Source organism: Petromyzon marinus, chromosome 56 (genome assembly GCF_048934315.1).
Source record: "Petromyzon marinus isolate PM22_M1 ecotype Great Lakes invasive population chromosome 56, UKy_Petmar_22M1.pri1.0, whole genome shotgun sequence".
In the NCBI taxonomy this organism is placed as follows: domain Eukaryota; kingdom Metazoa; phylum Chordata; class Hyperoartia; order Petromyzontiformes; family Petromyzontidae; genus Petromyzon; species Petromyzon marinus.
In genome coordinates, this window is record NC_133722.1 from 7280869 (window position 1) to 7308528 (window position 27660).

The window sequence follows — 27660 nt, forward strand, 5'->3', positions numbered from 1 at the left end:
TTATTATTTTATTGTTTCCCTTATACGTGACTTTACCGAAAGAACCAAGAATATGAATCCCTGCAGTCACGAAAGCTTTAAATCAAAATTGAATAACATTACATAATATATTAAATTGTAATTTATAAATAATATTAGATTTAATACTATATTGGATAATTAACTACTATAACGAGCCAATTCATGAAAACCGACACACCTGATGACGACCGTTTGTGTTATGGTCGAAACGTCGTGAGAATTTTTATTGTTTTATATATATATTATTATTTTATTGTTTCCCTTCAACGTGACTTTACCGAAAGAACTAAGAGTATGAATACCAAGAATGTCTGTTCTGCGCGTGACGTCACTCCACGTCGACCAGCCCCCCTCATTAATAATCATGAACAGTACAGTATATTCTTGGTGCTTTCGGTAAAGTCACGTAGAAGGGAAACAATAAAATAAGAAAAATGTAAAACAATACAATTCTCACGACGTTTCGACTGCAACACAAGCAATCATCATCAGGTGTGAAAACCACAGTATATTCTTGGGTCTTTCGGTAAAGTCACGTATATAGGTTCAAAGTAACAAAAATAAAATTTAAATTTTCTTTGAACCTATCGACGTGACTTTACCGAAAGACCCAAGAATATGAATTCCTGCAGTCACGAAAACCTTTAAGTCAAGATTTAATCATGAACAGGTTACGTCCTTCACATGGACCCCTCCCCCTCCTCATTAATAATCATGAGCAGTTGGCGTCACTCCGCATGGAGAACCCCCCCTCATTAATAATCATGAGCAGGTGACGTTACTCCACATCGAACAACCCTCCTAATTAATAAGCATGAAGAGATGACGTCATCCAAAAGGACCCCCCCCCGCCAATAATAATAATTAGCGGCTGACGTCACTCCACATTGTGGGGGGAGGCGCCTCCTCCCCCCTCCTCGGCGTCAACTTACAACCCTCACGTCACGTGATCTCCGTAACGCTGTTGTTGAGACATCCAACCACTAGCACCCCATCCTCCCCTCTTCGCCCTCGTGTTCAGCTGGAGGCCGCCTGGATCACGGGAGACGTCTCATTAGACCTGGCGGAGGAGAGACACACAACGATATTCATGGAATATTAAAACACGAGCCAGCGATAGTCAACAGATTTCGCATGCAATTTGGATCGAAGGCGTGCAATGTGGTTGCAACCAAAGTGTTTGGAACCATCTAGGAAGTGTCATCTTCTTGGTAACTCCATACTGGGTCTATGTGGATCTATGCAGCTGTGTGTGAGTCTATGCACCTCTGTGTGAGTATATGGGTCTCTGTGTGAGTCTATGAGTACATCTGTGAGTCTATGTGTCTTTGTATGAGTCTATGGAGCCGTCTATTAATGACGTCACGCACCTGGGGGGGGTCAGACATTTGTGACGATTTGTAACGGGGGAGGGGGGGGGTTAGAAATGTGACGTCACATCAAAATGCGCAACTTTAAATAAATATAGACAATACGTTCTCCTTAATTAGACTTTTTGATAAATGTTTTCTCCTACAACATCAGAGTACAGCGGCGCATTAAATACGCGCTACAATGACAATAGTTTAAAGCGATTTGTGACGGGGGGGGGGGTCAAAAATCGTCCAAAATCGCGTGACGTCATTTATGGACGGCCTTAAATAAAATAATATATTATTTACTCGATCTTTCCCCAAAAACTCTCTACTATGAATATTGGTCGCACAATCACAACTACTACTACCACGTGTTGAATCGCTATTGGAATTTAGCGCGGCGGCCACGGGTGACGTAATTGCTTACTCGGACGCGGGCACGTGGGCGTGGATTGTTGGACTCGACGACATTACGTCATTCAGTGAGGTGTGGTTGGGTGCGGGGGGTGATTGGGAGTGGGGGGCGGGGGTTGGCAGTGGGGGGCGGGGGTTGAGAGTAGGGGGCGAGGGTTGGCAGTGGGGGGCGGGGGTTGAGAGTGGGGGGGCGGGGGTCAGCAATGGGGGGCGGGGGTCGGTAATGGGGGGCGGGGGTTGAGAGTGGGGGGCGGGTGTTGTGAGTAGGGGCGGGGGTTTGCAGTGGGGGGCGGGGCTAGCTTACAGGTAGGCGTGGTTTTGTAAAAATGGGAGGGGCTTGTCAGTTTGGCCCAACGTGTTGCCGGTTGAGCGTCTCCCAACGAGGATGTTCAGAATGTGTAATTATACTGCAGGAGGAATCGGATGAGCTATAAAGCTCTTTTTTCACGGGTGTCCCCAGTAGTGGCACGGGGTAAGAACGTAACAACAAACAATACAAAATCACGATAGGAGTGCATAGTACGAGAAAGGTAAACAAATCACCCAAACGCCTACAAATACAACACTAAACCATTCCCCATGCTACCAGGCAAAGCCCACTGAGTGTACGTTGCGGCTGCGTGGCCGGTGCGGGGTGGAGTGTGCTGGTGGTGGCTGTGGTTGATGATGTGGAGGAGGCTCGTGAAGGACGCTGCTGCGACTGGGCAGTTGGAGGCAGACGCCCTCCCAGCATCAACAACGAAGGGCAGAGGAGCGACGCTCTCACAACAACGAGCGGAGCGCCGGGTGGATAAAACGCAGCGAGTTGGCACAGTAAGGGGGTGGGGGGGCATATGCGGTGCATCGGCCGGTCATCTCAGTCGACCCGTGGCACCTGCTGGGTCTGCCCCGTGACCTTGCCAGCCAGCGGGCGTTGGACACTTCACGTGGTAGCCCCAACGTGCACCCAGCCTGGCACAGGCGCCGCGGTGACGTCACCGCCACTCGGGTGGCGAATGGCGGTTGTTGTTGTTTGTTGTTGGTGGTGGTGATGGTGATGGCGAAGTCGCCTTGCGTATTGCTTCTGCTCGTGCTGCTACTGATGTCGCCTGGTGGTCCCGTCGGAAGGTCAGTGCCGGATTGTGATGTAGGGCCGTGGTTTTTTTTTTAACACACACTTTCAGACGGGGGGTTGGTGGTGCCACTTGCCCCGCGATGAGACCTCGTCAGTGCGAGTGAGGAGGGCCCAGCCACGCATTATTTGAAACCATTGCGGGGTTTGTGACAGCAGCAGCACCACGGTGATGATGGGAGGTGTTGTCACATTTTGTGTATTGTCGGGGGGGGTGGGCGGTGGGAGGCCTCACTTAAGGGGCCACCAGGGGCCTGCTAGTGGCCCCGCAGGGGCCTTGCGATGACGAACACGGGGCCCACGCTGACAGACCATTCCGGAGTTGTCGTTGACGAGGCAAAGGGGGGCAGCCCTGCAGCGGTTACCCGCGCACGTCACCGCTGGCTGAAGGGCCACACCGTTTGAAACCATTGTTGGGGTTTGACAGCAGCACGACGGTGATGATGATGATGGGGTGGGGTGTTGTCACTGTTTGTGTGTTATCGGAGGGGGCCTGCATGTCAGGGGCCGCACTAAGGCCAACCAGGGGCCCGCCAGCCGTATTAAAGGCCAACCAGGGGCCCGCCAGCCGCACTAAGGCCAACCAGGGGCCCGCCAGCCGCACTAAAGGCCAACCAGGGGCCCGCCAGCCGCACTAAAGGCCAACCAGGGGCCCGCCAGTGGCAGTGAACAGCACTGGTTTAGGAGCTGCCTGCTCACAACAACGAAGCTATACACGCTATCCTGGGCAGCCACACACATCCGTATGAATAAAACCACTGTCACGGCCTAAAGGTAAAAATGTGTAAATGCGAACCGACGTACGACGTTCGAACTTAAGTTTGGGCTGTCCCGTTGCGTCAGTAAAGGTTTCAAGTACAGCAAGTAGGCCGACGGAGCTATCGCAGCGTGTAAAAAAAAATTGTCTTGGTCGAGTTCCTGCAACGCACGAAATAATATTAAAAATACTCATTGTTTTTTTCGGTATGCAGTCACGAAAGCTTTAATACTTTATTAATATTAAAACGCCAACGCAGCAGCAGCAGGACCCCTGCCGAAATATTGCAGTTGAGACTCAACTCGCCTTCTTTTTTCGGGTATAAAATATATACACACAACCTTTTAAAGCTTCAATGACTGCAGGGGATTCATATTTTTGGTTCTTTCGGTAAAGTCACGTAGAAGGGAAATAATAAAAATCTAACAATAAAATTCTCACGACGTTTCGATTGCAACACAAGCAATCATCATCAGGTGTGAAAACCACAACATTTTCTTGCTGTGGTTTTCACACCTGATGATGATTGCTTGTGTTGCGATCGAAACATCGTCAGAATATATTTTTTATTATTGTATTATTTCGCTTCTACGTGACTTTACAAAAAAAAACAATATATACACAGCCTTCGTGACTGCAAGGATTAATCTTCTTTGGTTCTTTCGGTAAAGTCACGTAGAATGAGAATAAAATAATAAATTGATAAAATAAAATAACACAATAATATTCTCACGACGTTTCGGCCACAACACAAGCGGCCTTCATCAGGTGAAGGGACGAGACTGTCTGGTAGGACAGCGCTGTCACCTGATGAAGGCCGCTTGTGTTGTGGCCGAAACGTCGTGAGAATATTATTGTGTTATTTTATTTTATCAATTTATTATTTTATTCTCATTCTACGTGACTTTACCGAAAGAACCAAAGAAGATATACACAGCCGTCAACCTATCACGGTTTACCCCGTATTCTTGTTCAGTGAGATTGAGTGTTTATGTCTATATATGCTTACAGTCGTTTCAATACGGGCAAAAATATATATTACATTTGTGTTTCTCCCTTGTGATGAACGTTGAATAATTATAATGGGCACGGGGGTGACCAATAAGTTCTGAATCGGTGTGTAATAAAGCAGGGCAATGATAAGGGATTGACAAGAATTTTATTATTATAATTAGTGAATATTAATGAGGCACGTACAAGATTATCACCATGCTTACGATTCAGCTTCGCATGTGGACAGATCATCCAATCAACAAGTGACCGGTCAGATACGTACAGACGTAGTTATAAATTTAAAAGGCGGGTACGGTAATCCTATTGTCGAGTTTAACCGCCACCACAACCGCCCATAGGCGTCGCCAGTTACGTGATTAAATACTCTAACTGCTGATTTAATTTAGGGCCCGTCCATAAATGACGTCACGCACCTGGGGGGGGGGGTCAGACATTTGTGACGATGTGCGACGAGGGGGGGGGGGTGAGAAATGTGACGTCACATCAAAATGCGCAACTTTAAATGAATGTAGACAACACGTTCTACTTAATTAGATATACTTTTTGATGTTTTCTCCTACAACATCAGAGTGCAGCGCCACGTTAAATACGCACTACAATGACAATAGTTTAAAGCGATTTGAAGCATGCTTTATATATTTTTTTTTGGGGGGGGCAGAGCCTTGTGACGTCATATTTGAGGGGGGGGGGGTCTGACTTTTTGTGACGCCGTGTGACGAAGGGGGGGGGGGGGAGTCAAAAATCGTCCAAAATCGCGTGACGTCATTTATGGACGGCCCCTTAGCTTAATTATCGATCCGGTTCATTCTGGGCACGTCGATGACCTTATGTACGCCACGGAATATTAAAGGTTAAAGGTGCAGCCCTGAAAGTTCTTACACTTTTGCGGGCAGCTCCAGAGGGCCCCTGTAGATGTTGCCTCATTTAGGTCTACTCTTCCACCCTGGCTAGAGTACCCACACTTTACCCCACCACACCACGTACGGATAGACCACACGAGTGTTACACATTTATGCAAGCAGGAGGATTTACGTATACGTTTGAAATTTGACAAACAAATATTGATTGTGAATTTAATCAATGTGCTCTATGGGGGGAAACAAAACAAAAACCATTGACCAGATGCTGTTATCACTTGCTTTTTTCAGCTAGATTGGAGCAAGATTTTGAATCGGATTTACTGGATAATGAGAATAATAAAAACAGCCACGCATCTTTGAACACTGACGACTCCCCCAGTCTTATTAGAGGCAAGCAGGGGTCTCCCCAAATACATCTACCGGCCCCTTCGACTGGCGAAGAACCTGCCGGGTTGACATTGACTCGGCATACGTATGATGATAACGAACGTGAAACAGTCTTCACGCCATCTCACGTGTCTGAACGTTCCGCGAGACGCTCAGTCGTGGTGCAGAAGGACATTCTGAAATCCCATGCCGGAGACGTCGATTCGCCGCACGGATCGGAGCTCGCCGGCGACGGTGATGACTATTCACAAGTTGTGATGTCTGCTGCTGATGCTCAGTCTGCCATGAGTTCTGACTGGGAGCCTGCCAGCGGTTTTCCTCCTGCGGCTGTGCCACCTTCTGGATCACAGTTCAGGATTGTGCCAATGGCCAGTCCTTTTGACTTTCCCAAGCAAACAAATGAAGGTAAAATCATTTAAAAAAATACTTTTCTCGTGAAATACAGCGTGCTTTAAAAAAATGTGAACGCTTCTGAGAATTTGCAACAACGCCACAAGAACTGTGCTGCCTCCGGGCTGTGGAGACCACCTGGAGAAGATTAAAGGCACGCGTTGACAATGATGGCGAACAAGTGGAGACTCTTTGACTTTTTGAAGCTATTGACATACATTTGTTTTCATGTTACAGTGTATTATCCATTCTTTTTTACATTAAAAACGATAGTCCCATGTAAGTGTTAACATTTTTTTAAATTGCCCTGTATACCACTGTAACTGAATAGAGAGCATTTCAGTTCCAAGACTCAAACTCAACATAAGCAATTCATATCTAAGGGAACCTTTTTTTGGCAGTTTCAAATGTTATATATATTAAAAAAAATTAGCTTTACCCTATCTGGCCGCTGAGGAGTTCAAGAACAGTTGTAGTTGGTGCATCATTTAGCCACGAACGACGGTAACGCTACGTATGTTTTGGTTCTGTTTACAGTTCCTGTCTATTTCCATCTGCATTCGAAGGAGTCGTTACCCTGTGGGGTTTCTGCCCTCGAAATGACCGCTGAGCCAGAGTACCTGTGGCTTGACCAAAATGACCATCAGATAACAGGTGATCATTGTTCCTGATCTGTCACGGAGTTCTCATTTTGTTGTCACTTTTCTCCCGACAAATTACATTGTCGGTCTCTTCTAGGCCCTTGGCTTTCTCCGTCTTAACACTCTGCTGTTTGCAGGTAGTACCGAGATGAGTGTTACAAGCGATGGAGATCTAATATTCAAGACGGTTACCCCGCGGACAGCTGGCGTTTACACCTGCGTCCTTAAATACGCAAATGCCGATTTGAATTATGCATTTCACACAAAGTATATGGTCTACGGTAAGTATAAATACTGCGCATCATCCTAGCAAAAGCTATTAAGGTGCATGTCGTCACAAAGCAGCCTAAAATAGTGATCTGAAACATTATTAAATACACATAAAGGGTAAAGATGCAGCAATTCAATTGCTTGCTCACGTCACTGCTGGCGAAAGGACCTCTCCTAGCGTGAGCTCTTGAGAGCACAGAGCCTTCCACGCTGGCTCGACATCTCCTACCCAACTACACGCTGCCTGCCAATCAACCAACTGCGGTACAACCATTTATACTGCCGGTTGGACAGAGGCAGGGGGCTTTAAGATATTTGCAGGAGTTTCGAATGCCATGCCGGGAGATGGCCCTGGCAACCTCTGGCTTGCAATTCCAGCGCAATGAACCGTTACACAGTGGCAGGATCCCATTAAATACACGCAGTCGTGCATTCACAAAACAGTATTCAAAGTTTTAACGCCACAATGTAATGCGTGCTATGTTAACATGAGATCTTAACCTGAGGGGGGAGGCAGTACTGTGTCCAAGAGACCTGGAATGGCGTATTTGGTATACATCTTACAGGCCTTTGCATGAAGCTTATTCAAGGCATTTCACATCGAATTACTTAAAAGGGATCGATAAGTCATGTCCTGTGAGCCAGTACACATTAGTGCTTGAATGAATCTCCCAGACCTGACCACTGGAACAGTGTGTGAGTATCTCAGGGGTGAGACCTATGGTGAAACAGGAAATTGATGTCATTGTTGATGTTTTAAGACCATGACAGCTTACTTAAAATGTCTCCTTTGCATCGAATATACACGCGCTCACTGCGCACAGCTTAAAGTGCTATCGTAAGCCTACGGTGCCGTCACATTACTTAAGGTATCACCAGCCGTGGTCTAGCCACTGCTGGAAAAAGCCTCCCCATGCCTTCGCTATCCTTCACCATCCTGCGATGCCACATTGCACCTTGCTCCGGCTTGCAAGCCGATCTCAATGCTCCATGTCTGCGGTAGCTGCGGTTCCCTCCTTTGGCTGCTATTGCATCGCCAGTCTCGCCCATCGGCCAACATCCATGCGAGCGATGTGTCCTGCCCAATGCCAATAACGTCCCTTGTGAGTCAACATCAGACAATTGTATACGAGTAGCTCTACATGGTGGGAAAGGGATGACTTTACTCTTCAACGTGAATGTAACCACGTCTAAGCCGCAGCTAACTATAACACATGCCACGTGAACATCTGCGCCTGTTATTCAGCAACTTGACAAAACTGGCGTTCTGTTTCAGTGTACCACCCGCCGTACCAGACGATGTACATCCACGCCAAATACCGGGCCAATGCTTGCAGCTCCAAGGACATAGTAAAGCGTGAACAGTGGATCCGCTATGAGCTGAACTCTCTCCTTGTCAGCACAAACTGCATCGTCCAGAATCCCACATGGCAATGCTACGAAATAGGCAAACCCGAAGCCGTGGGTTGGAAGCTGACAGTGGAGTACGTTGCTCATTTTTCCTTCATGGGTAAGGCTGCCGCGGTGTGGTTGACGACAGTGCTGATCTGCGCGAGAAAATCGAGAAGCTTTAGTCTTGAAAGATCAAATAGCCTCTGAAATGGCCAATTCCACGTGGGAGTTAGGCCGATAAATACAAATGCAGGATGTATTTGTTGCCTAAGCCGATGTGTTGGGACTAGGAGGCCTGCTTACAACCAAATCCCCCCAAAATGACACTAAATTGAGACCAATATAAAAAAAAAAATCTATGAAGCTAAGCAGGTTGAAGCTTGGTTGGTACTCTGTTGCGAGACTTCCGGGGGAGTGCCAGGAGTGATAGGCTTTCCGTATGAGGTGGTCAGGATATGTCAGAACAGCGATTGTTTGAATAAAGGTGGACAGACCCATTCCACCAGGGCCCATACTAACTATGCTACATCGCTGATTTTGCCACTCATATCCAGCTGTTGAGTCTCAACCACAGCTTATGCCCACGTGGTAGCCATTGGCTAAGTATTGACACAAACGTAGCAAGGCGGGGCTGGTGAGCATGATCGTTTACGTATTGCATTTATTTTTATTGATCTTTTGTTTATCCGACAGTCTATCCCTACGGTGATGGCTGGAACAAGTATTGCACTTCTGATGACTCTATATCCTGCCAAACTAAAACGAACATGCGCCTACAAAAGGTGACAACTCTTTGCGTGCACAGCGACGGTACCAGCGATGTGACATTTTAATTCTAGCATACATTTGTTAAATGCACATTTCATTTGATAAGTTTTGCATCGTTCACTTTTGAATCGATAGGACATATAAGTATACACCTGTGCTTTGCATGTTTGCCCTTGTGTGTCTGTGCAGGCCTACAGTTTAATACAAGCGTTCTTAAAAAAACAGACGAATGGGGCATTTTCCGATCAAAGCTTGGCTCCATTGCTCTTTTACATGAAAGGCTCAATGCAAGCGTTGAGGATAAGCCACTGCAAGCCAGGTTTCGGGAAGAACTACACAAGATACATGTGTGACCAATGCTGCGGTAAGAACATGACAGTATTATTTAATGCTTCAGGCTAAAGTCTTCGTCCGTGTTGGAGAATTGGGCTGGTATACAGGATGTCGTGGGTTCGATTCCGATCCTTGGCGCCTGTTGTATTGTTTTAGTTTTTGTTGTAACGTTCTTACCCCGTGCCCCGACTGGAAATCTGTGAAAAAGAGCTCTATAGCTCATCGGATTCCTCCAGTATAAATATTTTGATTCTGATGTGTCACGTGACATCAGGTGACACTACTTTTGACAGAACGAAGTCACGTTAAAGCATTACATTTTAATGATCTGAATACCTGAAATATATCCAAAATTATCTTTCAATACCTGAACATTTTAGATTCGAAACTCATCCTCGATGTTCAGGTTGGACAGATGCCTTGCGGAAAAAGCGAGCGGCTTCCAATCAGAAAGTTACGATTTCAAATCCCGGTTGGGGTATGACTCGGTTCACCATCTCTCTGGGGTTGATCAAATGAGTCGCACTTTATGGGAAAGCCAACAGTGGAGAGACTCGCTTCCACCATTGGCTCGGCTGCAAACAGGAGCCGAGTCCCTTTCCCTCAATGCCATTCTAGAAATAAACATACAAACCCTAACGCGCACGTGCGTGTCTTTTGAATGTACTTTACACAGTTGTTTGCGATCCTGGGAAGTTCACATCCACAGCCAACACCTTCTGCCACTCGTGCCTTATTGGTTCCTACAATCCGCACTATGGAGCAGCCATCTGCATCGATTGCCCGCAAGATTACGTGACCCTTAAAAGGGGCAGCACATCCCCCAAAGATTGTGTATGTGAGTACAGGTAACCTGGCGAGTGATTTAAAAAAAAAAATGACTATTTACCAAATTATCAGGATTATTAGATGCACATTTCCTATCCCCCCCCCCCCCGCCCTGTATTTTAAAGTGAAGGTGGTATATCTAATAATCCAGTAGGTGGCTTCAGCTTGCGTGACCAAAATTGTGACTTAATTTCCACCCCCACAAAATTTTGGGGTGCGGCTTTTGGTTTACCGTCGTACAATCCGTAAATATTGTGAATGTGATTTTGTGCTTTGGTTTGCGATCACTGAAGGTGTTCCTAATTAATCTGGCGTTGTGGCGTTTATTGTCACCATCGCCACGGTGGCTAGATGTGAACTACCTCACCTGGTATACAGGAGGTCGTGGGTTCGATTCCAACACCTGTATATTTGGAGTTTGTGTGGTCTCTCTCTCCCCGTGATCACTTGGATTTTTCTACGGGCCCTCCGGATTTTCCCTCCACATTTATAAACATGCATTTAAGAGCATTTGGCTGCTATAAATGTCCACATAAGCCACTTCGTTGAGCGATCATTTGTGGCCAGGTCGCTTCTGAAAAAGAGCTAATGGCTCTGTAGGCCTTACCTGGTAAAATAAAAATCTAGTTTAAGATTATATGTGGGACGAGGATTAAATAACTTTACTGGCACAGGATACAGTCAACAACTTTCTTGCCACACAGCCACTTCCACTGTACAGTAAAACCTTGGATTGCGAGTTACTTGGTCTGCAAGTGTTTTGCAAGAAGAGCAAAACATTGTAAATAAATATTAATTTGATAAACGAGCGAGGTCTTGCAATACAAGTAGTACGCATACGCTTTGCCGAGCGTCACGTGATCACAACTGATATACGAGTGCTTTGATATACGAGTGCTTTGGATTACAGACACGTTTCCGGAACGAATTATGCTCGCAATCCAAGGTTTTACTGTATTCTCTTTATTTTGTATTTTCCCGATTATAAGGATTTTTTTTCCAGTGTCCAGTCTGTTTTAATAATTTTCTGTATTCCACCCTTGTTTCTCACTTTCTCGGGCATTGTATTTTCCATAAAAGTTGGATTTTTGTTCGAAATGTCCCCAAAGCTTGGGCTGCGTCATATCCAGAGAATATGGAAATACTGAATGTTCAATATCCAATGTAAAAGTCAATGTTTAAACTCCTGCACAGTCAATAATTTAAATATCAACTCATATCCGGTCTTAACACAAACCGGAATAATAATGTGAGTGCCTTGCAATTTGCCATAATTACACTTAAGGAAATTATAATTGATTATTTAATTTACATTAATTTAAATTGGTGCCACTTTTTGCCTGCACGGAAACATGAGTGCTACTCACGTGTTCTGCATCGAATATACGAGCATAATGGTTGGAGCTTAACTGGCTGTTGTTCACTAAAAATAGTGGCTCAACACATGCAGCTAAATATTCCGTACTGATGCATACTGTGTACTGATGCATACTGGCTGCTATATACTGTGTATGCATCAGTACGTTGTTTAACAGAAATGCTGTCCGTCTATGATTGCAGTGCCACAATCTCTGCGCAGGCTGATTGGAATAACCGTCGGTGCAACATTGGGTGGGGTCCTGTTGTTTGCCATTCTATTTGCCATGTAAGTATTTCATAAACTATTTAAAAACATAATTTCAGCTGAATTAAAGTGCTATTTTGCGTTAATGCTATTGACCTCACCTCATCCCACTACCGTACTCTACATGATGACCAAATCATGCTTCATCCACCCAGCCTTGTCTGATCTGAGGTGGAGAGTAGTGGTGTTGGGGGTTACAATAACCCTCATAAAGATGCGATTTAAAGGAGGGGTGATTTGAAAGAATTACAAAATCCAGGCATGTGCATGATGTTCGGTTTTTTTTTTTAGAATCGTGAAATGCTGCTGCACAGAGCCACATGACATTATGGCTCTGGCTTGCATGGAGAAAAAGATGCAGAAGAAAATTCAAGCGCTGCACGAATTCATACGCAATGTGGATTTGGTAAAAGCCAAGAGAAGGTTAAAACCTTGCCCCATTCTGACCAAACAGGAGGAAAGCACCGAATATGACAGTGAAGAAACCTCCATCTCATACGAGTCGGACCACAGCTATTAAAGGCTGCGCTCAGGACCAAGAGGAAGGGCTCAAATTCATCAGTATTCAAATCCTTTGACAAGAATTACATCCTTTAGATACACCGAGTCCAATATCACCTGTAAAATATTGCAGCCAATCTCACAAAGCTATGGCAAGAAAAACTTGTAATACTGTTACATACTTAACAATTCTGTGAAAGCATCTAGTGTAAGACAAAGTCTCTAATGTTAGATGTTGCACGGACTTCTTCCAAATAAGAAGAGCAGCTTACATGTTGTTATACAACTGACATTTTCAAACTCCAGTGTCTGTTGCTATAAAGAATAGGTGTCAGTGCAGTGGTATTGCCGAGTTAAGTGTTTATATTCCTAGTAAATGCATGGCATACAGATGCCAACATTTAATTCAATATTTTCATAACTTGAGAGCGATGTATATCTTCCAGGAAATGCATTTTATTTTGATATTTTTAGCGATTTTGACATACCCAGAGCGATTAAGGTGTAGATACTAACATACATATCGTGCGGAGAGACATTATCAGCCATCATAAAGCCACTACTGGATTAAGGCCTCCCAAAAATGTCACCATCACTCATGGTTCATCCAGCACCGACACACGAGCTGATTTCATTGCTCAATCTCTGGCATGTTCAATCCTCCGGCTTGTACTCGGTCCACTGGTCTCGACCACGGGCCATCAGGACATTGATAATGAAATTGTGTCACCTGGTTTCTTTTGCCAAGATTGTGGTGTTGCCATACCACATTGTCTTGGCAGCTGTGGTTCTATTCATCCACGTTGTCGACGCACACAAGTAGCGATTTCCTGCTCAAATGAGCATTGATTTGGTGTTCATCTCCTGTTTACAGCCCAGAGCCAGTGGTGAAAATTCCTCATTCCTACGGTGGGGGTGGGTCATAATGTAGGACAACCACTCTTGGCTTCTCCACAATGCAGTAGTCATGTTATCAACCCTGGAGGAATTAGGGGCCGAGTTAACGGCCGATCAGGATTTGAACTCGCAACCATCCCGTTTACGAGCCGCTCATTCGACCGCTGCAACACCAGGAAGGCATTGTAATTGTACAAATGTAATCGTAAAATAAAGGGAGTATAAAAATGTGTCCAGTAGCAACAAACGTTTATTCGGAACAAAAAATGTCTAACTTTAAAACATGTATGCGTTGACTGCAATTTGTATTTGTTTAAATTGATTACCGCGATGGGTTTAACACTTCTTCTTGGTTCTTTCGGTAAAGTCACGTAGAAGGGAAATAATAAAAGTTATATTTTTATTATTTTCCTTCTACGTGACTTTACCGAAAGAACCGAGAAGATGAATCCCTGCAGTCACGAAAGCTTTAAATCGAGGTTTAACACTTGTTCTTGCTCTGCAGCGAAATATTCCAACGGACATGCAATTGAAACAAATAAAACGTGTGCATTTTAAATAAATGACTTATTTTAAGACATGTTCCACGTGGCTGTGAATTCGGTCTATATCTGCCAGCTGTGTGTGTGGTGACCATCATCATCATTGGCCACGGTCTATCCAAGCCCTCCACCACCTTCCACGATCCTGCGATGTAATAATACAACCAAGCACCGGCCCACGAACTCATTTCATCGCTCCGACTCCTCGGTGGACGGTACTCTCAGATGCGTTCCAATCTTCTTGCGCGATCAATTGCATCCAAGCGAAGCTGTCGTGCTTGCAATCATCCGGCTGCGAGTGCGTCCACTTCTCATGTTGCAGGAGGCCAGCACGGACCGCAGCGCCTGGGCATAAGCTTCGCAGAGGAACACAAGGTCGGGCGCTACACGGGAAGCGTGCAGCGGTGGTGCGAGACATAGCCAAACGGAGCAAAAGCTGAGCAGCCCAAGGGGCCCCCAGGTTCATGCGAGAGAAAAAAATGGATGCATCAAACGTCCGCTAGAAATCATTTGGTAAAAAAATACAACTTATATTGAAATTGAGAGGAATAACTTTAATCGCTCTGACAGCTACAGGCTTAATGCGGCCTGGAAGCGTATTATTAAATAATACACATTACATTTTGATTTAAAGAATTACTAATCTACAACTCATTACTAATCATAACCAATGACTGATTACTAATCGATTATATAATTACAATACCCCCCCTCTGCCTCTAATCACTGCACCTGATATGAGTTAAGTGATGACGTCACCCTGCTGCTCTATATAAAACCGGGAGCAAGTGGGGGCTTTACCATTCTGGCGAATTGCCCGATGATGCTGGATGTATTTACCAGCGAAACGTCGTACTCAAACTGTAAATGTGGATTCACTCTTCAACACACCGGTGGGCTAAAGTAGTGAATTATTTGTCTTTTGTCAACGTGACACTTTTTTTGCTGATTGGCCGTGTCGGGTGGTGGAGGGTTACGACACATTTATAAATAAACGCGATCTAACCCAAAAACCTTTATTATGAATTATATAAGCGAGTTAATATTCCAATCCTGTCTGCAGTTCTCTTCTCTCATCTGACCACATCTGTCTTTTGTCCAAATCACTCGATTCATCATATTTCAGTGTCATCTGTATCTCCTCCTCAAACGCATGTGGCAGGCAGCACGAATAGCAAGGGTATCAAGGCTTCAAGTTTGCAAACAGCACGTGGTATAAGTGACAAAGAGAATTTGCGTTAATGCGTTGGCAGTGGTACACAAACGCGCACACACACACGACAAAAAAACTCAACATGTTCGTCATGCACATGTCAACCGATATGCTCTGCAGAAGGACCATGGCCCAAAACGTCACCTATTGTATGTTTCCTTTTAAGGCAGTATTACTGACGAAAGTGTTTTTTTTTTTACGAACAAAATTGGTTTAAGAGAGCTCACCAACACGTTACATCATTAGGCGCATAGATTCACCTCCCTTTTAATACTGGTAGGAACCTCATGGTTACACCACCAGCCCACAGGGGATTGTGTCTGTCCATCGTGCATCCAAAAATGGGAGGGGTGGGGCTGGGTGGAGAGGGGAGGGTGGGGAGGGGCTGGGTGGGGAGGGGCTAGGTGGGGGGGGGGCTGGGTGGGTGGGGAGGGGCTGGGTGGGAGGGGTGGGGCTGGGTGGGGAGGGGCTGGGTGGGGGGTGGGGCTGGGTGGGGAGGGGCTGGTCACCCCGTGGTGCCCTTATAAAACTCAACGTTTAACCTACTCACGCTGGCTTGTGCCCACCCTCACAGTCGGACATATTTGCGGAATACACCACGTGGTGCCGTTGACCCTGGCCATTGACCGAGCAACCCAACGCTCCTACCAACTCCCTCCGCAGGAATGTGTTTCAATGAATTGGTACGATTCCAGGTCATGATTTGAGTCAAGAATCAATAATATATACGAACATCGTGGTGAATGTAGCGTCTCTAGCCGGATGCAGGGGGTGGTGTCACGTGAACCATTGACAACAAAAATAAATATACGCACAACTTGATGCACGTGTAGCGAGTATAAGAAACAGTTTCATTCAATAAGTGAATGAATGAATGTACTGCTACATGCATAGTCATCACTGTTAGAGCTCAAATGAATTTAATTTGTACGTGTTGACATATTTTCATTCAGCATGCAACAATGCATCAAATCAAGTATTCTCGATGCTTTGAGACTCTTCAGCCACCCCCACCTTAGAATTGTGTCATCTAAAATGTCGTTTTCGGTTATTGTAGATATTGTGGTTTACGAGTAATACTGAGATAATAATTATAATGAAAATGTATAAAGCGCTCTTAAAAAAAAACATTCTCAGGGCGCTATGCATGGAGAGGCGGAAATAGTTTAACATCAACCGAGGAAAGAAGAGGCGAGAAAGACGTTTGAAAATAACTAAAAAGAGAGAAAGCCATTTTAGAAAGAGACGTTTTTAGTGGATATTTGAAGATTGTTTAGTGTATTCACAGGTTGAAAGAGATCTGATTTTAAAGATTAGCTACTTGCTGCCTTCGACGTGGTGAATCGTTTCAAGCTTCACGTCTATCGTCCAATAACTCATTGAGCACTCCTTGATCCCGGACCACGAGTGTAATGGAATTATGCATTGTGGGTGTACCATTCGCTGCATACCCTTCTCATTCTTGTAGAATGCACAGTTGTTGGCGCAGCTGTCGGGGTGCGAATCCCAGAAGCTGTCGCCACAGAAGCACATGGGGGGCAGCAGGATATTTTTCTTCTCTATTTCTTTCAACGTTTGCATTCTCAGCGCCTCGATAAACCTGGCAACAATGAATTTGAAGAAACAAAACCATGGCAGCCAGGTCACGATTTCTCACGCGAAGGTATTCGCGATGGTGCCAAACTCTCCAGTGTTTTTTTTGGGTTTGTACGCCGCATTGTTCTGCACGACGTCCCCGATGTTCCGCTCTACGCGACGGGGGCCTTCTTCAGGACCTCAAAAAGCAGCTCTCCCAGCACGTGGAGGAAACCGTCGGACATCATGCCGAACACGCGGTACAAACCAAAAGCACATCGGAGAGCTAGAACATACAATTTATGGATCAACCATGATTTATTCATGACCAAAACGCTGTCTTCTTCAAACTCTTAAGTCTGTGCACATTTTTCTATCCCGATTTTGTACAGTATCGTAATACGCGCGTGGCACATTTTTATTTTAAATTGGATTTCAACACAAGCTCGCTACTGAGCACAAACCGCGACGTGGGGAAGGGGGGGGGAGCCACAGAAACTCCATGGACAGAAGTCCCCCAAACTCTGTGCTCCTGGGTTTAGTGAGGGAACAAATTGGGCTCACTGTGAGCAGGGTACTTTTATATTTTCAGTTTTCAGTTTCATTTATTAGGATTTACCCTGTGAGCCATTCGGCTCTTGATTTGGGTGCAACCGCAACAAACAATAAAATTACAAGATACACCTAAAAGTCATTATACACAAATCTAAACATCACATACATAATAAAATCCTACGGAAAAAGCATCACCCGTTCCATGCTGCGTACAAAAAATTCCATTTCTATGTTTCATCCCAATAACAATCATAATACAATACAGATCAACATTTTAAGTATAAATCTATATTCTTATCTCTTTCTGTAAAGTCACTGTAAAGTCAACGTGACTTTACCGAAAGAGCTAAGAATATGAATTACTGCAGTCACGAAAGCTTTAAATCAAAATATAAATCTATACTAAGTAAAAAAAAATCGGGCCAAACCAAGCCCCTCTAAAACTTACTAAAACAATGCTATCTAAACAACGTTAAAACAGTTTTCCCAACAAATGTGATTAAAAGTTTACAATAGCGACACACACACAACACACATCACTAAACCTGGGGAGGGGACGATAAGGGAGGAAGAACAGGGAGTAGGGGACGGGAGTAGGAAGAGGAGGGGGGGGGGGGTGGATATGCGTGTCGCATCTAAGACGCATCCAAACCGTTTTGTAACGTGACCGAGCGTTGGCGTTATTTCCCGCTAGTCACGAAGGTTCGCGGTTTATAACCCCTGGTGGTTGACATTTGCTGGTGCACGAACCAAAATATGTGCGCCGTCCTGCTTGAGAGTGGATGTGTTAAAGGTGTACTCAATAAACTACGGTGAACGTCGCTCGTACCTGACGGTTTCTTTATTTCGCTGCAGTTCCCTCGTCACCGTCACCTTTTGTTGCTCGTCCTTTGACCGAATAATTCGTTTCCTCTCCCGCTCCTCCTCAAGAGCCGACACGATCTTCCGTTCTTCAATCTGCCTTGCTTTTTCCTTCGCAGCTCTGATCCTGGGTTGGCACAACAAAAGAGAGTGAGTTTAAGGCAAACTTCAAAAGCACGCACGTGAACCCGTTCGTTCCTGTTCCGGGACATCTGCAAGTTGCAGGGTTGGGCGTCGTGTTCACCTCTGAATTTCGGAACGCGCAGGCGGCCGAGTGTTAATTGTATTCAGAGAGGCGTAGTGCTGCCGGTTTTTTTTTAAAGACTTTGCACTGTACTCACCCGCATAGAACTGTGGCGACATGACCGCTACTCTACGATAGACGGCGCCAAACTGTGCACACACACCCCCTCCCGCACGGCCTTTTACTTCCGATTCCGTTAGGAATCGATTCCGTCCCAATGACGTAAACAAACGTATTCGGAACGGAACCTGAAGAAAAACTTATGACGAACACGTACGTACGTACGTCACCGGAAACGAGTTAAATGACAGATGACATCATAGCAAAGTAATATCCCACAAACAAATGACAAAATCACCCAGAAAACCACTAGATCTTGTCAGATCTTCGAAGCTAAGCAGGTATAAAATTGGATAATGCTCGGATGCAGGGCTACGTGGTGATCAGCAAAGGGCAATGCAGTAAAATCCACTGGTGTACTGCGATAATATGCTCCCACATCTATTCACCTCACCAACGCACACTGACCAGCGATGTGAATTATCGTCAAATAACCCCCATTGCCTGCATGGCAGAGGGAGGCCCTCATGCACAAGTGGATTGACAGAGCAATACATGTATATTATTGCATAGGCAAAATAATTGTTCGTCACAAGCAGGATTGTATGCATGTATTCATGAGCATCAGAATCTATTTTAATTGATGAATCAATGCATTTACTTCATGTCTAATGTTTAGACCTTACATATTTGTACATGATTGGGTGATTCACGTAATGTCACACCTGTCAACTCATACGGTTTACCCATATTCTTGTACAAAGAAATTGAGTATTCAGGTCCATACGGCGTACTGCCGTTTCCATACGGGAAAAAAATGATACATTTGTTTGTGTTTCTCCCTTGTGATGGGACTTTGTGGGATGAACGTTGAGATGTATAAGGGCACAGGGTGACCAATAAGGTCTGAATTGGTCCGTAATAAGGTAGGGCACTGATAAGGGGTTGACAGGTTTGTAATGTGGACCTGGACGACCTGTCAGCTACCATATTCTACGGATTTTCAGATGGACTTTTTTCCGTGCATTTTCAAAGCAGAGGTGCTTTGTGTGTGACCAGAATTTGTGTAACATTATCGACACACGTTTTGGGAACATCTTAGGGGCCGTCCATAAATGACGTCACGCACCCGGGGCGGGGGGGGGTCAGTCATTTGTGACGATGTGTGATGGGGGGGGGGGTTTGAGAAATGTGACGTCACATCAAAATGCGCACCTTTAAATAAATATAGACAACACGTTCTACTGAATTAGACTTTTAAAAAAATGTTTTTTCTCCTACAACATCAGAGTGCAGCTCCACATTAAATACACACTATTGGGGGGGGGGGCAGAGCTTTGTGACGTCATATTTGAGGGGGGGTCTGACTTTTTGTGATGCCGTGTGACGAGGGGGGGGAGGGGGGTCAAAAATCGTCCAAAATCGCGTGACGTCAATTATGGATGGCCCCTTACTCTCCGGAGCATCTTACAATTGGGTGTTTGTGTGTCACCAGATTTGTGTAACTCTTTACTGACAACTGGACACAAGTCTGGGGTACGTCTTACTAATCCTGGAGACTCATCACCTGGCCATTCTCTTCTGGTGTTCCTTTTGCCTGCAGTGCTCCTTCACTCGCTCTCTCTCAAGGTCCTGAAAAACTCTCCGCAACGTTGAGTACCGAGTCTGTTTCTGCACACACAGACAAGACCAAAAAAAAAAGATCCCCCCCCATTTTGCCTTATAAATTGCTCAATCCAAACTATTAATACTGGCACATGCGTTTCCTTTGTACAGTTCGCCTTTTGTCGTTTTCTGGTCTAACACTGGTGAGACAAGGCCATAAAGAAGGCCGTCTCTGGTGTAGGGCAATCAGATTAAAAGAAAGTGCATATATCATCAGAACATGTTTGTTTGCATACGTGTGGTTCATGCAGACTTGAACATGTTAACACCTGTATTAATATTACTGGTTCTTTCGGTAAAGTCACGTAGAAGGGAAACAATAAAAATATAAAACAATAAAATTATCACGACGTTTCGACTGCAACACAAGCAATCATCATCAGGTGTGAAAACCACAGCAAGAAAATTTGAAAAAAGCTGTGGTTTTCACACCTGATAATGATTGCTTGTGTTGCAGTCGAAACGTCGTGAGAATTTTATTGTTTTATATTTAAATTATTTTGTTTCCCTTCTGCGTGACTTTACCGAAAGAACCAATAAAATGAATCCATGCAGTCACGAAAGCTTTAAATCAAGACTTGAACATGTTAACACATTGATTTGAAGTTTTAGTGACTGCAGGAATCCATACTCTTTGGTTCTTTTGGTAAAGTCACGTAGTTAGAAATAATTTTATTATTTTATTTCTAACCACGTGCCTTTACCGAAAGAACCAAGGAGTATGTTAACACCTGTATTAATGCTGGAATGGGTGAAGCCTATTCTTATATTTTTCATTAAACTATGTGTGTGGGACCAGATTTTAATTACGTTATTCAGAAACAGCATATTTATACTGGAGGAATCCAATGAGCTCTAAAGCTCTTTTTCACAGATGTCCAGTAGGGGCACGGGATCAGAACGTTCCTACAAAAAATAAAAAAATACCTGCCACATGTTTGAGGAGCATCTCCCCCGATTAGGATGATTGGCCGAGTACGGTGTGAAAGAAGTTCAACATACATACATACACACTTTCCGAAGTTTCTTATAATCCGGAGAATATGGGAGCAGGACAGCTTCCTACCTGCATAGTAGAGGTCACGCCGTTTGGCAAGGGTCCCTGTACGCGTTTCTCCTGAGGGTCCTGCACATCCACGGGCTCCGTCCAATCATCCTCTGACTCATCCCCAGCACGACTCTCCGGCTCTCTGGGTACGACGGGCATTTGCCTTGAGGTGTGATTCTAAACGTGAAAAAAAAACGAGCAGGCAACACGTGGCACGCTTAGCAATTGGAGAGACGCTGGTTTATTCAACGTCCCGATATGCAGTCATCATACATGGGAGCATATTTGTAGAGTACAACGATAGATGTTGTTGCACTTGTGTACCGCGTACACGTCACTGTATCCTGTGCGCATGACAAATAAACTATTATTTTACTTCACTCTGCTGGTCACAAGGCATTGTATCTATATATATGTTTTTAATGGTGTACTACCATGCAGACACTTCATTCTGCGTACATCTTTAAAAGCGGCCACTTTCCAGAAATCGCCAGGCAGATCAGATGTCGCACTTCCACCCGGCTCGATTTTCCGCGTTGCCAGCTTATCCATCGCTTGTCTTCGAAACGTGGGCACCTGGGACAAAGTACAGTGGTTCTTGTAACATTTACTTGCTTAAAGCACGATGCTCAATAAGCATTTGGCAACGATGTGAACACAACATGCATGTTTGTGACTGAAATAATCGTTAGTGTGCTAAAATGCAGTTGCATTTTCATCTAGATTTAAACAAATACACTTTTTTGAAGTCATGCCACACCTTGGATAGTCACACATAAATTAACTATTCAGTGTCCTTTAAAACATATACTCCTGATACAGTCTCAAACAATTTCTCTGCAAGTGTTTTTTTTAACCGACTGCTCCGTGATTTTCACGAGTTATTAACTGCCATATTATCGCTCGCGACGACTTTAATGTACCTTTGTCTTCGCCGTTCCTCGATCGCTTAGCATTTTTCGCTTGCGAATTTTTGCGCAACATTAGTTGCGAATAACGTACCTCGAGGGGATGCTTTCTCTCGCCAAACTCCTCTTGGTCATGGCCTGCAGCTGCAATACGGACGCCCTTCCTCTGTGGACTGCAGATTTGAAGGCCGGGTGCATCTCGAAAAAGGCACGTGTCCCTCTTAGACAGGAAGCCATCTGCCAAACTGGCCGCGTGACTTATCTTTTCAAACTGTGCACAGTCAGAAAGAAGACAAATGTTCAGTGAGACACGATGGCAAATTATTATATTTGCTTCAACGCCTCATCTAAACTGGGCGCCACGGTGGCGAGATGTTATCTACCTCACCTGGTACACAGGAGGTCATGGGATCAATCCTGACCCTGATGCCTGGATGTCTGGAGTTTGCATGTTCTCCCCATAGTCGCGTGGATTTTTCTCCCTCCACATTTAGAATCGTCCGTGAAGAGTATTTGGCTACTATACATTTTCTGCACCTCCGATTAGCAGTTGGCTACGTATGGTGCGAAAGAAGTTCAACATACATACATGTGATAAGCCACTTCGTTGAGCTATCGTTTGTGGCCAGGACCCTTCTGACAAAAAGCTATGTAACTCAGTGGGCCTTACCTGATATTTTTTTTTTACATAGTTTAAACATTTGTTTGACACATTTTTAAAAAACACATATTGGTTGCTAATTTCAAATTTAAATATTGAAACTGCCTATAATCGCCTTCAACAGTCACTGGAAGGTTTTTCCACCATAATAACTTGTTTTTATCAATTGTACTTTTATGTAACTATGCACAAAGAAATCTGCTAGCTGGACTTCTAGAAGAACTGCCAGTCGGCGATATTCTGCACAAAACATTTAATGCTATATTTAGGAAACCTACCAGGGATGTAATAATAAATTGATCCGTCGATTAATAACAATTCTTAAGCTCAAGATACGTGTACTAAATCAAATGTGCAACAATATAAAAAAAATATATGCAACATACACGACTGCATCTAGAGAGAGAAAGTGACGAGAAAAAGAGATGAGCGGGATGAGAGAGAACTCCTCCAAGCTTTAGAAGCATCTACAGACGTTGCACGCGTTCCAATCTTCGTAGGCCAACATCATTATCCGCGAAATTTTCTACAACACGAGCATCTCCACAACGTATCCCAAATGTATCCCTGATCCCGAATAACGTTCGGGGTGAATAAAATAACGTTGCCTTATCCCGTAACAACGTTCCCTCAAATCGAATAATGTATCCCTAGTCACGAATAACGAGGGAATGGTGTACTTCGTGCACAGCGCTCTGTAGCTGCTGGTCTCTCTTTTGCCGCGCCTGCTGTCAACCTCCTCTGCACCTCCTGCTGGAACCTCCTCAACCTCTCCCCTCCTCTCCTTGGGGAGTTCACTCAGCCTCTCGTATCCCTCATCCCAAATGTATCCCTCGTCGCGAAAAACGAGGGAATGGTGTACTTCGTGCACGGCGCTCTGTAGCTGCTGGTCTCTCTTGAGCCGCGCCTGCTCAGTCACCCTCCTCTGCACCTCCTGCTGGAACCTCCTCAACCTCTCCCTCTTCTCCTTGAAGAGTTCACTCAGCCTCTCCTCCTCCAGCTCCGCTGCCACCTGCAAAACAAAGGCGGCAAACGGGGACCCACGGAGAATCAGAATAATCGTTCAGCCGTCCAGAGGGTTTAGTAAGAGATCGGTTAAATGGGGACACATGATGGTGTTATAAACCAAGGCCGTAGCCATGGAGTCAACATTGGGGGGGGGGACCAAATCTTCCAGGGGGTCTGGGGGTCCCAACCCAGAAAAAAAAATTTAAATTTGAAAACTCATTTCCTGCCATTTCCTGCCTAAAATATAAAAAAAATTCACTCACGCATGGGATGGACTTTTAATTTATTTTTCACAATAATGTCTAATAGTGTATTGTATTACATTGCTCTGTTTTTACTTTATTTTACCATTTCTTGTTTCATTGTATGATTGAGATTAGGGATTAATAAAGTACAACCACAACCACAATCATATAAACAGAAATCTATGCATTGATTTATATGAAGACAAGTTCAGATATTGTGGCCAAGGTTTAGCAAATTGTTTTATTTTATTTACATAGCATAGCAATTATTACTTCTTAAAATATTTTTATAGCAATATATGGGGGGGGGGGGGGCATTTTGAGCATATTTGAATATTGGGGGGGGGATATGTGTGTCCCCCCCCCCCAATATATTATAACTACGGCCTTGGTAAGAGATCAGTTAAATGGGGACATATGATTGTGTTATAAAACATCAACAGCATTGTCCTGAGTCTAAACCCCGTCAGTCAAGCCGCCACACACTGCAGGGGCGTGGTAAAGTTACGGAGGGGTTTATTTTTACGTTTCCGAGAAAAAATAGACTACATAAGAGGTTTTTGGAGTTGAGATCGCGTGAATGTGTCGTTAAACCCCGCCACCACCCGACACAGCCAACTAGTAAGGGGTTCATATTCTTGGTTCTTTCGGTAAAGTCACGGAGAAGGGAAATAATAAAAATATAAAACAATAAAATTCTCACGACGTTTCGACTGCAACACAAGCAATCATTAGTCGAAACGTCGTGAGAATTTTATTGTTTTATATTTTTTATTATTTTATTGTTTCCCTTCTACGTGGTGACTTTACCGAAAGAACCAAGAATATGAATCCCTGCAGTCACGAAAGCTTTAAATAAAAAAAATAGTAAGGGATTGTCACGTAAACAGAACGTGGCCAATTCGTCACTAGTACACCACCACCGGTTGTGTGTTGGAGAGCCAAGCTACAACATTTACAATCTTGAGTACGACGTTTCGCCGGTAATTACAGCCAGCTTCATCAGGCGACAGCCACATTTGTGGAGAAGTCCTCCTGTTTCGTTCCTTATATAGATGCGTAGATGACCACGCTTCTGCGCTCTTGCACAATGTGGGGGGGGTATTACTGAGGCAACGTTCATAGTTCCATTTATTTGGTATAGCCCTGCGAGCCATTCGGCTCTTGAATCGGGTGCAAGCACAACAAACAAAAACATGAACAAAGAAAACATCTTAAAGTGACTGTGTGTGACTGCGCGAACAGAAAATCCAGGAAAAAAAACACATCAAAATATTCCTGAAATAGCACCGTACACCAACGCTGCATTATGCATGTGCATTATGGGATCCCTTTGAACTTGTCCTTCCTGTCTATTGTGTTTATTGATACGGCGTGAGGAGGAGCTTCATCTAGCGGCGGATTGATACTAAAAAAAATAAAGACTTTAACAAAACAACAACTCACCGCAGCCGCGTTCAGAGGCTCCCCCCGATCGCCGGCCCCCTCCAGCCACACGCCGACCGGTGCCACCTCACGGGCCCTGCGGCCCAACGAGGCACGGGCACCCCTCATGGGTTTACCCCTTCACTTGCCTCTCTCTCTCTCCCTCTCTCTACCTCTCTTGCTTTCTCTTCTCCGGCGGCTCGGCACCGACGGGGCCGACGCGCGATCTCGCGCGGCCACAGCGAGCGCCAAAATTTCCCGCCGCGGTCCATGGCAACGGCGTGCGGGGGTGGAGGATGTGACGCCACACGCCACACACCCCACCCCCTCCAAACAACCAATCAACGTCCACCTTGGTAGGGGATGTGGAGTCCGGCGCTGTGTCCCCTATCTAAGATGGCAGCCGTTCGAGTGCGGAGGCGTCCATCTTGGGTGAGAGTTTACTCAATGGCGTGCGATTAGTTGATGGCTGGGGTGTCGCCATCTTGTCGGGGATGGAGTTAGAGGGAGAGATGACGCTGTTCCCCCACCTAAGATGGCAGCCATCATAGTGCAGAGGCGTCCATCTTGGGTGAAGATTACGCAATGGCGTGCGATTGGTTGATGCGGGGGTGTCGCCATCTTGGTAGGGGATGGAGTTAGCGATGGCGCTATTCTCTCACCTAAGGTGGCAGAAATCCGAGTACATAACGTCCATTTTGGGTGAGGAATAGCGTGAGATTGGTTGATGCTGGTGTCGCCATCTTGGTAGGGGATGAAGCATGGAGGGAGATGGCGCTATTCTCCCGCCTAAGATGGCAGAAATCCGAGTACATAGCGTTCATATTGGGTAAGGATTACGCAATGACGTGATGGTTGATGCTGGGTGTCGCCATCTTGGTAGGGGATGGCGTTCCAGAGGGAGAGATGGCGCTGTTCCCTCGCCTAAGATGGCAGCCATGCGAGTACAGAGCGTCCATCTTGGATGAGGATTACGCAATGGCGTGCGGCTGAGTGTCGCCATATTGATAAAGGGAAGCGTCCCTATAAGCGTCCTCACTACGATTGATAATGCAATGTTACCGTAAGTCCTCGCTTAACGCGTGTTCACGCAACGCGTTTTCATGCGCTGATAATATATGCATTGTCTTTTAAACTGGTAATATATGCATTTTCGTTGAAATTGATAAAATTTGCATTCTTTTGAAACTGATAATATATGCATTGTTATTCTTAGTTCTTTCGGTAAAGTCACGTTGAAGGGAAACAACAAAATAATAAAATATATATAAAACAATAAAAATTCTCACGACGTTTCGACCATAACACAAACGGTCGTCTTCAGGTGTGTTGGTTTGCATACATTTATTTAATTTAAACGGTGTATTTTTTTAAATAAAAAACGTCAGCACCACGCGCAGCGATTTGGCAGTTTATTTAGGACTAGTCCATCTATATTCTGAAAAGAGGAGGGGGGAGACGAATTTTTTTTAATGTATGCTGTCTGAAAGCCACTGTAAGCGTGAACAATCAATTAAGACCTGAAATGGTTTATCAAATCTTTCCAATGATTGTGAACACAAAGCAGACCTTAAACACGGTAGGACCAACACCTCGGCCGTGGCAGATCATTCTTATAATTCAGTAGGCTCACATGACATTGACTTTTCCAAGACAGGTTCTTTGTAAGCCATCTGGCTACCATGAGAGATTCGTTCATGAGGCTATCCACATATACAAGCATAGAGACAATTTCAACCGAGAAGATGGATTCTATCTTAGCAATCATTGGAAAGATTTGATAAACCATGTCAGGTCTAAATTGATTGTTCACGCTTACAGTGGCTTTCAGACAGCATACATTATAAAAAAAAAATTCGTCTCCCCCCTCCTCTTTTCAGAACATAGATGGACTAGTCCTAAATAAACTGCCAAATCGCTGCGCGTGGCGCTAACGTTCTTAATTAATAAATAAACCGTTTAAAAATAAATAAATTTCTGCTAACCAACACACCTGAAGACGACCGTTTGTGTTATGGTCGAAACGTCGTGAGAATATTTATTATTTTATATATATTTTATTATTTTGTTGTTTCCCTTCAACGTAA

General features: G+C 44.7%; 2 protein-coding genes across 9 annotated transcripts; one reads left to right on the forward strand and one right to left on the reverse strand.

The window, feature by feature from the left end:
* The first annotated feature begins 932 nt into the window (after window positions 1-932).
* On the forward strand, window positions 933-14143 carry LOC116954811 (zona pellucida-binding protein 2-like). 7 transcript variants are annotated; one of them, XM_076052523.1, is made up of 10 exons: window positions 933-1232; window positions 5821-6324; window positions 6847-6963; window positions 7088-7231; window positions 8497-8730; window positions 9306-9394; window positions 9570-9744; window positions 10390-10551; window positions 12102-12186; window positions 12457-14143. In XM_076052523.1, the coding sequence occupies exons 1-10, from the start codon at window positions 1181-1183 to the stop codon at window positions 12683-12685; spliced, it is 1791 nt and encodes a 596-aa protein (XP_075908638.1). In that variant the 5' UTR covers window positions 933-1180; the 3' UTR covers window positions 12686-14143. The 7 variants fall into 7 exon arrangements, with proteins under 7 accessions (XP_075908638.1, XP_075908641.1, XP_075908640.1 ...); XM_076052526.1 differs by lacking the exon at window positions 933-1232 and adding an exon at window positions 1274-1293; XM_076052525.1 differs by lacking the exon at window positions 933-1232 and adding an exon at window positions 2134-2320.
* LOC116954815 (uncharacterized) lies at window positions 13796-25878 on the reverse strand. 2 transcript variants are annotated; one of them, XM_032975653.2, is made up of 9 exons: window positions 25595-25878; window positions 23758-23907; window positions 22329-22505; window positions 21786-21902; window positions 21345-21503; window positions 20181-20284; window positions 18278-18436; window positions 16770-16831; window positions 13796-14461 (listed from the first exon to the last, which is right to left on the reverse strand). In XM_032975653.2, the coding sequence occupies exons 1-9, from the start codon at window positions 25700-25702 to the stop codon at window positions 14355-14357; spliced, it is 1143 nt and encodes a 380-aa protein (XP_032831544.1). In that variant the 5' UTR covers window positions 25703-25878; the 3' UTR covers window positions 13796-14354. The 2 variants fall into 2 exon arrangements, with proteins under 2 accessions (XP_032831544.1, XP_032831541.1); XM_032975650.2 differs by having other exon boundaries at window positions 16770-16918; window positions 25595-25877.
* Between the last annotated feature and the right edge of the window lie 1782 nt (window positions 25879-27660).